This window comes from Pteropus alecto, unplaced genomic scaffold, assembly GCF_000325575.1.
Source record: "Pteropus alecto unplaced genomic scaffold, ASM32557v1 scaffold16, whole genome shotgun sequence".
NCBI lineage: Eukaryota > Metazoa > Chordata > Mammalia > Chiroptera > Pteropodidae > Pteropus > Pteropus alecto.
This window is the reverse complement of record NW_006438867.1, coordinates 3,054,513-3,066,580: the sequence shown is the minus strand read 5'-3', so window position 1 is coordinate 3,066,580 and position 12,068 is coordinate 3,054,513. Positions and strand designations below refer to the sequence as shown.

At 41.5% G+C, this 12,068-nt stretch overlaps 1 protein-coding gene across 3 annotated transcripts in view; it reads right to left on the bottom strand.

Annotated features, from left to right (window-relative positions):
* The window catches only part of DCLK1 (doublecortin like kinase 1), a 323,350-nt gene that overhangs the window by 160,058 nt on the left and 151,224 nt on the right, over positions 1-12,068 (bottom strand). For all 3 annotated transcript variants that reach the window (XM_025049488.1, XM_025049489.1, XM_015592429.1), the window contains exon 3: positions 8,121-8,220. In XM_025049488.1, coding sequence (XP_024905256.1) covers positions 8,121-8,220 — 100 coding nt within the window. The remainder of the gene's footprint in view (positions 1-8,120; positions 8,221-12,068) is intronic.

Genomic DNA, 12,068 nt, shown 5'->3' with positions numbered 1-12,068 from the left:
TTTCTGTATCATCTAGTAGAAAAAGAACTTCTGCCACTATTTGAATTTAAAAGGATAGTGGAAGACAATTTTTTACATGAAAAAAAAATACCTGTTTCTGTATCACCTAGTAGAAAAAGAACTTCTGCCACTATTCGAATTTAAAAGGATAGTGGAAGACAATTTTTTACACACACACACACAAAAAACCCAACATAATTCTTGTGTTTTCAATATGTCATTTACACAAAGGTATAAAAAGTGAGTCAGGATGAGGAGATGGAGGCCTCATGGACAGTATTTTTTTTAAAGCTGTTTGGCAGAGACAGAAAGGGTATTATAATTTGATAATATGACAGAGATGATCTAAGGTTCTTTTAGGACAGGAGAAATTTAGGCGAGGCCATGGGTTGAGGAGGAAGAGGAAATAAAAATAGGAGAAAACAACAAATCCTCAAGGAAGGGGACGCTGGTGAGGCAAAGTGACAAAGAAGAAGTGGGAAGACGAATCAAGAACGCTGCCACCGCCTTTAGAAAAAGAGAAGGCCCTTCTTTCATTGAAAGATGAGAGAGAAAAGGAGGGTAGAAGATGAGTGAAGATGCAGAGGCATTTTGGTCTAGAAGGAAAGAAAAATAAAATTGTTGACAGTGAATGACTTTGATTATCCCGATGGTCTAGAAGGAGAGCTCGTCCTCTAAGAATGAAGGCAGAGCGGGTACTTATTACTCTGGACGGGAGAATTAGGACCACCGTGTATGAGCTACAGAAAGATTCATTTGGGCTCAGTATAAGAAAGAACTTGTTAAAAATCAGCCCTAGTGGACAGTGGAATTGGCTTTCTCATACAGTTGTAAACTGCGGAGCACAGGGGTCCAGGTGGGGCCAGACGAACAGCCACTGAGGCGCTATGGAAGGACTTGTGCATCGGGAGGGAGAGGGGCTAATGGTCTCCAAGACTCTTGGTGCACCAGGTTCATTTTCAACATTATATTTTGTAGGGTTTCTCCATAGCGACAATTCAGGTGTCACTGTTACTGAATATAATACAAAGAAGCCCAAGAAGACCAGCAGAGAAGGCGTAAAGAAAAGTTTGCACGAGTTATACAATGTCTTCATTTCTTAGGTAGAAAGTCATCTATTTGTAGCAAAGGAATTAGAGCTCGTGCTTGAGTAGATTCTATCTTCAAAGTACGATACTCTGTATGTCTCTATAGCTTGGCAGTGGATCAAAATAGAAAATATCACTATATTCTTGGAAACTTTATATTTATGCATAAGCTAAAATGTAGCTATGGTAGAAAAAGTCTCCAGAACCCCTGTGGTTTTTCCGCTGCTAAGAGGCAAATGGAAACTTGCTAACAAGAGCAAAGCACATTAGCCAGTGTGCTCTCTGCATGAGACTCAAAACAACGAGCAAAAGCCCCCAAACCCTCTATTTTAAACATCAGGCTGCGTTCTATAAATCGATGCAATCGGGATTGACCACGCCAGATTTTCTATATGACAATGAAATGTCACAGAAACTTGGCAATTTTTCGATAGCATAGCTCTAATGATTCTCCTTAAAATAAGAACTGGACATTCCTATAATTAACATCTATCGAAACAGCAAAATAGTTTAGCATAAAGAACCACACATCTCAAAGAAATATGCTCACAGATTCAATTTAAATTGAATTTAAATTTAAACATATAATCCAATTAAAATCTAACTCTGTGACCCATTTATCATTTTACCACAACATTTTTCCGAAGAGGGAAAATTCTCAAGAGCGATAAGCAATATTTAGTATTGTGAGTTAAAGGTCAGAACCTAAGATCCTCGGACATCTTTTAGACATAAATAATATTAAAAATCATACGAAGGGTCATATTTCATGTAAGTGTTACCCTCTACAGTTATTTGTGCCCAACACACTGCCTGGCACAGGGTAAGGTAGCTTAGTTTATTGAATAAATAAATGGACGCATGAAAGAATGAACCTTGTTGGCAGTAGCTCACAAACCGCTTAGTGAGGAGGCCCGGTCTTTGTCCAGACTCCGAGCATCTTCCCAGTGTTCACAGTGACCTTGCAGTTCCCCAGCATCACTAGCCCAGGGCAGCACAGGGGGCCGTCAAAAATCCCTTTGACTCAAATCGATGTGGACACAAGGGCTGGGTCTCCTGAGCGTTGTCAGCTGTAGAAGTCTGACTGGTTCTAAATGGGGCTTGGTTCAATCTTCCAGAGATTCCCTCCAGAACAGGGCGAATATCTTCAAAGGGCCCTTAACTCCCTCTTCACTCCACCAAAGGAATAAAAGTTGAGGGTGCGAAGAAAGCAATAGATAATCGCTTTTCGGTTCTCAAGAGCACCAAAAGCAAATCTTGGTGACATCTGCCTCCAATTAAGCCCTGCAAATGAATCTATGTGACTGAGTCCAGCTGCAATCCGCGAGGAGGTATATTTCAGCTGAGGTGTCACTCACTAACATCAGTCAGTGAGTAATAAGGAACACAGTTTTGAACGTGCTTTGACATTTATTATCTCATTTGAGATCCATTACAACCCAGGAAAAAAAGGTGTTTTACAGAATAGGAAGCAGGCATGGAGATGGAGAGACCACACAGCAAGCGGGACATGGAGCTTGGCCCAGACCTGGGTCTGCCGACCTTCATCCAATGCCATTTCTACTGTTCTAGCTCTGACCTTGTTTCCTCGTCTCAGGGCTGGGGAAAGCAGTCAGCATCCCATGGTGAATGGTGCCTGACATAGTTTCTGTCTCATGTCATTCAGGACACGAGTCGCTGGAAAGCGGTCAGAATGAAACATTTCCAGAAACACTTACCAAGCGGATCATGGGAACCCAGCACCATGGGGGTCCATCAGAGAAGCTTCTAGAATCACACATCCAAGAAGAACCTCTACTTAGATGGGTCTGGGACAGAGATAAGCTAGACTGGAATTCCACAGAGACAGGACACGAATCACCAGGCACACATGTGGACACTTACGCAGTATCCCGAAAGGCTTGGTGCGGTTTTAAACTTTCACAACTTCAGAAGTATAAATACTAGAAATTTATCAAAAAAATCACATGAAAGCTCAATTGTTTAAATTTCTTCTATATTTCTATACTATACTTCTATATCAGTTTTGTGAAATCTGAATAACATTTTTAATTCTTTGCTTCAGCCAACATCTGCCATCTTCAATCAGAGGGGCTGAAGGGTTTTATAATATATGCTATACCTATGACACAGAAAGCAAATGAGCCACATCTCACAAGAAGCCTGCAGTCGACTAAAAGTAATTCTCACATGTGCTACCGTGAAAACTACATTGTCTTTAGAGCTGGCTTTTTTTTTTTTTAAATAAAAATCTTTGGAACACTACTTTTTGTTAAAACCAACTCAATTTTATCTTCTTAGATACGATCTACCCTGTTAAAATCCTTGTGGCTCCTCATTTTGTCTTCTGCCATATAAGCTTCCCTCCCAGACGATTTCATTCCACCCCATCGACTTCTCAAATGGGCATTTCTAACGATGCTACGTGATACAAAACCCAAGGCAGAGCCCTGTGGTTGACTCTCGTCAGACAAATAGCCCCTCCCTCAGGGACATTATGGGCCAGTTCTAACAGAGATCTCCTCCAGCACATTTGACATCCACCTACAAATCAGTACCTTTTTGACAGGGCAGTTCAATCAATTAAAAATACAACCACCTATGGCATTCAGACTGTATATTTTCATCTTGGAGGAATTTCAAGAGGGCCTCTGTCAAATGCATTGCTAAAATCCTCAGGCCATCCCACACATTCCTCTGATCTACCAGGTGAGTGACCCTATCTATGAAAGGTCAGATGAGGGGGCAACCTTGTCACAGCTCTGTTGTTTATGTATTCTCTAATTAATATACAGCTATAGCTGTGCAGATCTAAAGACAGGTCAAAACAAACAAATAGAAATGAGTTTACTTGTAACTCAGGTTCAAATGAAATGTGGACAAATTCAGACAACATCTGTTGTGCAATGAACTGTCTTCTCAAAAGATATGTCGAGGTCCTAACCCAGGTCCCTGTGAAATGTGGCCTCATTTAGAAAAAGGGTCTTTGCAGATGTAATCGTGTTAAGATGCGGTCGTACTGGATTAGGGTGGGCCCTAATTCAATAACCGATGTCCTTATAAGAAGAGGAAAGATTAGACACACAGAGAAGGCCACGTGAAGACGGAGACAGAGATCAGAGGGATGCTGCCGCCAGCCCAGGGACCCCAAGGACTGCCCGCACCCACCAGGAGCCAGGAGGGGGCGCGCAAGGATGCTTCCCAGAGCCTTCGGAGGGACCACAGCCCTCCCCACACCTTCATTTTGGACTTCCGGCCTCCAGAACTGTTAGAGAATCAATTCCTGTTGTTTCAAGCTCCCAGTTTGTGGAAGTTTGTTACAGCAGCGCAAGGAAACTAATACATTTAAGCAAAAAATATGTAAGTTTAAAGTAATGCCTATTAACATCAGAATCAAGAACACAGCAGCGCAAGGAAACTAATACATTTAAGCAAAAATATGTAAGTTTAAAGTAATGCCTATTACATCAGAATCAAGAACATTCAGAAATAGGTAAAAAAAAAAAAAATACAAAAGAAAAAAAAAAAGGAGGGTGACAGATATTCAGGCTCCTGAGCAGGTGGCAGACCTGGCGGGGGAGAGGTGAGTGGCTCAAGAAACTGGCCAAGCGAGTTTGGAAGTGTTGGCTTTGAGGCTATGGAGTGGACATCGGTGATGTCCTGTGACAGGCTCATCACCAAGGAGTTAAATGTCCCTCCCAGATGTGAGGTAGGCATTTCTCAACAAAATTCTACCACTTTTTAATGGCAACAAGTCACGAATTTGTCAGTTTTTCATCGATATACAAACAAACCCATGTTAAGCTTCCTGTCTCCAGTTTGGCATTTTCCTTGACTGTGTTTCATCATTCTAAATTAGACAGCAGGCCCTGCTAGAGAAGGATCTGTTGGCCGGGCTGCCTCTATATATAGCGCCGCTTCCACCATCTTCGAAGGTGCTAAGACTCCACTCATTGATGACGACGGTATCGCTAAAATGGTTACATTTTGAGCTGGAAACAGGAAAGCACCCTCCCCCCGCCCGCCCCCTTGTGAAAACAAGTGGGTGGGGAAGGAGACTCCTCACAGTTTCTAATACTGATCTGGCTCCAATGTAGCCCCATGAAACACAAGTCTATAACGGCCAAATGCCTCTCTGGGAAGACCTTACGAGCTGTCTCTGGGAACTTCCTCGGCAGTAATTAGGGGGACGTGTTATTGCGAGCCCTAAACACACTGGGAGCTGGCTTAATTTTGAAAGATAAAATAAAAGTGTTGCCTTGCGGCAAAAGGCCACTTCTTGGCACCATTAAATCAAGCACAGCCCGGTGTGAGGTGTGAGTATTAATTCTGAAGATGTCTGTACCCGCTGCTGATACTCCTTTTAAGAAGCTGCTACGGAACAAGCCAAATGAAGCCTCAATGTGCAAATATCATTTAGCAAGTACAGATAAGCTGGGCTAAATCATGCTCAGAGCACTTTTAAAAAGATTCAGATTTTCTTACATTAGCACTAGAACATGTTGTACAAGTAACAAGGAAATTGCAGTTGTCAACGTGTGAATTTAGTCTCAGGGTAAGTTCGTCCAAGGAAGTAAAAGCTCACTTTAGATTTTTTCTCCCCCTCCCCCAATCCACGTGTTTCTTTTAGGATGGGGGAGGACACCGTTGCTCAGCAAATATATCTCACATCAAGAAATGGTTAGGGTATCTGCATCAGGGGAAAGGACGTGAAGTTCTCACTTCCTCTCTAAAACAGTCAGAAGTGGGCCTGCAAAGGGCCAGACCATAAATGATGGGCAAGATGTTCTGACGTATAAGTGTGCATGCACAGCTGTGTAGATAGATGATAGATGATTGATAGGTAGATGACAGATAGATATAAATTTTAGAGCTGGCGGTAGATGATAGGTAGATAGATGATAGATAGATGATAGATAGATAGATACATACATACATAGATACATAGATACATAGATACATAGAGATAGATGATAGGTAGATGACAGATAGGTAAGTAGATACATACATACATACATACATACATACATACATACATACATACATAGAGATAGATAATAGGTAGATGACAGGTAGGTAAGTAGGTAGGTAGATAGATAGATACATAGTTGGATAGATAGATAGAGATAGATGATAGGTAGATGATAGGTAGACAGATGATAGATGATAGATAGATACATAGATAAATAGATATATAATATAGATAGATAGACAGACAGACAGACAGACAAGGATAGTTAGATGATAGGTAGGTAGACAGATGATAGAGCTCTGTGTGTATCCTTTTTAATGAGAAAAGGTGGTAACGGGAAATCACAAGGGATTTTCTGGGATTTTGCTGTTGTACTTCTCAGACAGCCTGCCTGCCCATCATCACAGGTGAAGAGAAGCTGGCTGCAGTATCCTGGGTTCAGAGCACATTGTCAGGAGGGAAAGGCCAGCGTCAGGCCTCACCAGGCCGGGCAGGTGGGGACCTGGGGCCTGGACAGAGATCAAGGGTTTGGGAACCCCAGGCCAACTCTGCTGACGTGAACCTGAACTATATTGCAGTTCCAGGGTGACAGGCTGTTTTTTATATCAAAGCAACAAATGAAACTGTCACTTCAGAACGCATCTGGTCTCTCAGACAATTCTACCAGCAGCAGCTACTTCTTTAAATTGAAAGTCAAGGCAATTTCTTTTTCTCAAAACTGTGCTGTCAGCTCTTCTGCCTGACTCCTGGCACCCATTTGTAGCTGCCTCATCCTGAAGAGGGGATGGGATGGACAGAGGCCCTCCCTGGGGACACTGTTTGTGTGATATATGTTTATAAATCTTTGCCCCCAAAGGGCGTGTCTATCAGAAATAAAGATGGGACATATTTAGGGAAAATTTATTTCTTGGGCAAGAGGTATCAAACCAGTCTTCCTGTCAGAAACTTTGAACCAAAATAACTTCAATCCCTTCAAATGACACATCTATATGCACTTGCATTTGATGTTTTCACAATAAAGGGGTAATCTTTCTTATTCTTGTCCTCCTCTACACCCCTCAGACGTTTTTAAATGATGAAATAATTGCACTACGTTTAAACGCATGTAACGGCTGGTATATGTGCACATAACATAGCTTCCCTGTGAACATCTACCGGCAGTGCCAGCAGGGGCCACCACACTACACTGCACTATCCTAACACGATCGTTAGTGTGCAAGGACTTCCCATCGCTTTGTCAAGAGCTCGCCGATTTCTTTTATCTGCGTTCATCTCAGAAAAACATTTGCTATCAATTCAAAATCCATTTCCGACTAGGGAGAATTTGAATTGTCAATAAATATGTGATATTTCCCTAATGGAATCAGAAGTAATACTATCAAGGAAAGGCCTCTTTGTTCAGTGCGAGAACCTTTCCTGTGATGCTGTTACGATCCTGAACTCAGAGCATCAAACAAACAAACAAACAAACAAAAAAACACCCCACATTTCTGAAGTCACGACCTTTGATACTCATTCCCTAGGTCGCATCTTTCCCTCTTAACGAGCTTGTTCCTTGTTTACATTTCATTTTTAATGGCAGGAAGCTATCCTCCTCTTTTTTGATCCCTCACAGAGGCTAATGACATCAAATTTTGAAGTATTTAAAAGAAAAGGGCCGCCAAGCCACTTTCCCAGTTAGCAACTAAAGGAGGCCATGTGAAAGCTGGGCCCAGAAGCATTCTCAATAATTTTATGATTACACATCTCTCAAGTATACATTTTGAGGAAAATACACAATTAAAAATGGAGAAATCCACACCATTTAATAAGTTAGTTATTAAATGGTTTTAAATTAGCCAGGGAAAATTTACTCTTCTAAATGATTTAACCTTTTCAATGATCATTTCATCTGTTTTTTATAGTAAAAAATCAAAGATATGAGAGCTATGGAAAAGACATGCTGGGTGAGGATCTGAAACCGATTTGGTAGCTTTAGAGTTGACATATTCTTGGCCTGGTGTAGCTCACTTTGGAAAGCTGCCTCAGATTTCCCCTGGTTTTGAACTTTTTTTCCTTACCACTTTCATCTAGCAAGAAATCATCCTGGTAACGGAACTTCTCCGGTCCACATGCAATAAAAATGTCATCGTCACCAAAAAAGTCCTGAAGGCACATCACCTACAAGAGAAAAGCATGGCACTCAGCAAGGGGTCAGCAGAACAGCAATTACAACAATGCACCAGCAAGTCGACATCTGCATGAAGCCACTTCCTGTCTAATGCAATCAACAGGGCGGCTTCTCGAGGGGAATTTCAAAGGAAGGTCTCCAGCATCTGGTACTAGTAAGAAACATGTTACGTTGCCGTGGTGCAGGAAGACGGGATAAGGAAAATAGAACTGGTAACTGTCACGTTTATTACTTGATATATCAATAGGCTCGAGGTAAGAGCTCTTTATCCTTATCATAGAGTGGATGCAACAACATGTGGAAAAGGAATGCCCCTTTATTCTTCTGAACATAATATTCCTTGATGGCAATAAAAGTCAGCATATGATTTTAGCAACAAATATATTTTTTGGTAACTGATGCCATAATATGTACATGATGATCACTGTTTGGGGTAACTACAGAAGAAAAATTGTTGTATCGTAATATGAATATAATGACCTTCCTTAGACCCCTCCTACCTCTAGTTGGAACAGAAATGAAACCCTTCGTAAGAAGAATAACAGAAAAAGTAAATTATTGCTGAGATTTAGATATGCAGACTATGGCAACTGCACGCCCACCGCTCAAGCTATGCTAAACTTTAAAACTTCTTGTAGTCATGTAAAAGGAAAGTTTTAAAACAACCTTTTGATATTTATTCAACTTATTATTCTCCAATAAGAACTTGTAGGGCTAAATGCTGTTTTTCAGGTAAATGTGGTCAAAATGGATAATGTCAAGCATCTTGCTCTCTGTCTTTGGACGGGTGGCGTAACATTCAGTTCACAGTGTGTCTGATGCCAACACGAGGCACCGGGAACACTGCTGATTTCTATGGCGTTTCAATTTCCTTCGCCGTGTGGAGCAAATCCTACAGCAGTCGATGGAAGGCTCCTGTTTAGATCTGCAGGAAACAGACTCTCGAAATAGCATTTCCCTTGGATAGCTGAGGACCAGAGTCTAACTGTCCTGGGGTGTTAGGTTCCTTTGGCCTGAGTTTAATAAAAGCTCCTCCCTTATTTATTTATAGTTTCATCTGCAAGCTCTCTCCGGGGCTCTGCTCTTTGTCAGTCCTTGGTGGCACTACCTGGACACATCAAAGGTGCTATGAGACTTAAAGTCGTAAGTTGGGAGAACACAGCATTATTTAAAGTCCACCAATACAATGATGTGTAGACTGCAAATAGTTTTTCCAAATAATCACTTGGCTGAAGTTTTTAAGAATGCCATTTCGATACAGTTTGATGATAAGCATTAAGTATGTGTGAGGCACATCCGCAGTTTTCCGTGCTTATTCTGTCTGTGAAGGCTCGAAGTCACAGGCGATTTCAGAGGGACACTGCAGTCACCAAGGAAGACAGACCGAAGGTCTCCAAGAACGGAGCAGAAGCTCCAACCTTCTACTTAGGTTAGAAATAAGCCCTTCGCATTCAGAACTCATGCTCCATTTCACCCTCTCTTTCTTCTGATTCCAGCTATGACCTCAATTATCTTTACATACAGGACACGGTCTCCCCGCCTCCCCCCAGCGGCCTTCATGGCATCCTCTTAACCCACCCCATACAGGCCATTTTCATTTTATGTGCATAAGTCTATACTGTGCCTATGTCAATTAGCATAAAATATATACATATAAAAATGAGTAAGACATGGTCTCTCCATTAGGCAAAAATGTGAACAATGAACCCTAAAAAACAGACTTGGGAAATACTGAGTTTAATCCAATATAAACAGGTTTATTTATAAACCGGTCTTCTCAAAACACTTAATGTGCTAATGTACTTCACAACTCCAAGAAGGAGGCAGAAAGGGCCAGTACTTCCCAAACTTATTTGATTCTGGAACTTTTCTCCCGCTGCACCGTATGGACCAGTGTTTGACGGGGTTCCCTACAGGTACTCTGCTGGCTGCCGCAGGTGAAAAGCACTCTGGGAACACAAAGAGGGGAGACAAATCGCCTACTCTCCTCCTGGGCACCCCTATTTCTCTAGCTGATTAATGCTTATTTGCTAATTTTTAACTCATGCGAACATTTATGATGGGCCTACTCTGCGCCAGGCTCTATGCCAAGCATCTGATGACAAATCTCTGATAGATGAAAAGTATTTTTTCCCCAAAGAAAATTGTCCTTTCTTTCCACATGTTCCCATCATTTGCATTTTAGAACATCAGATTGCTAACCAGATCACATTCATCTACGTGTGCGTGTGTGGACAAATAACTATTATCATAACACACATAAGCAGGTGCCAGCCAACTGGTTTCCATCACATGCCAATGACCATCCCCCAAGCCCGAGGCACAAAAGAACACAACAGACAACGATCCAGCTTGGATGGTTTAGGTATAATTCTGTTGGAAAGTAGGAGATGAAACATGATGAACTTTTGATGTTGTTTCCAAACCCGAGATTCCAAGAACATGAAAGCAAAGCAGCGATAGTTCAGGAAAAGTCACTGTCTTCGCCCAGCGCAAAGAGACAGGCGAAGGTCATTCAGTGTCAGGCAACATGTATTCATTTACCTCGCAGACTTCAGAGGCTGAAATCAAAGAATGGGGTGAACTCTGAGAAACCGTGACGTTTTCTGTGCTCTCTGCTCTGGCGTCATTTAACCATTTCCCTGTTCACAACCTCCCACCAGAGAAGGTGGGTGTGGTCAGTAGATGAAATTCAAACTTATAAAACTGTTCCTTGGTAGAAGCCTTGGTAAAAGATTTGATAGCAAAGGAGCCTTCAACACAAGTTTACAAAAAAGATGGATTTAGGATAATCTGTGTGCTTTAATTATCCATGCTCTCATACCTATCATGGATCTAGAGGTAGCTGTAGTGTATTCCATCCAACAAAAAAGAATCACAGAGGAGCATTTATAACCCTTTGTTCTAGGCCAATATACTTTGAGAATTGTCCTTTATGCATTACTGTACATTCTCGTATCAAAGGATTAGAAAGGGTAGAGAACTGTAAAACCAATATTTTGCCTTATGGTCTGATTTTACACATTATTTATCTATCTATCTATCTATCTATCTATCTATCTATCTATCTATCTATCTATCTATCTATCATCTATCTACCTATATCTATCTATCTATCATATTTTGTGTTATTCCTTATTAAATTTGATGTTCTCAAAATTGAGTGTGATAACCAGCTTAAAAAAATAAGTTCTTTTTATGGATAAAAACACTCTCTTTGTTACAACAGAGGAGTGACAATTGACCTATTCTTTTATGAAATCTCTGCTCAGCAGGTTATCATGTGTTTGGAAACATCCGTCTAGATTAGATACAGAAAAGATGCGTAGGCAGAGCTATCAGGTCTGAGAAAAAAGAGGTGTCCAACCTGTGGAGAAGCAGCGGCTCCCTCTCCAAGCTTTCCTGTGTCACCACTGTTCTCCTGCCCCCAGAAGAGTTGGTATTGTCAGCACCTGCTCTTCACCATTGTCTCACTATGGCCATAGATTCTGCCTCTGCAACATCTCTCGAACCCAGGCTTTTTCCTGCCTCCCCTCCCTTCATCTCCGTCGCCACGTCAGTCCAGACCTTATCCTCCTACCTGTGCACCCTGGCGTCTCCCTCCGGTGGATTTTCTCACCCCGCCTTCTCTCTCTCTAATCCATCCTTTTTAATTCCGTCAATCTACTCTTTCTTATCTAACTTTCAAAATCACCACTGGCTTACCATCGTCAAGTTGAAATACATCTTCTGAGCATGGCATTTCAAACTCTTTGAAATCTGGTTCCATCCTATAGTTTATAGTAGTTTTAGCCATGATGTGGAGCCTGATACTTTATAAGAATTTGTTGGATGGATG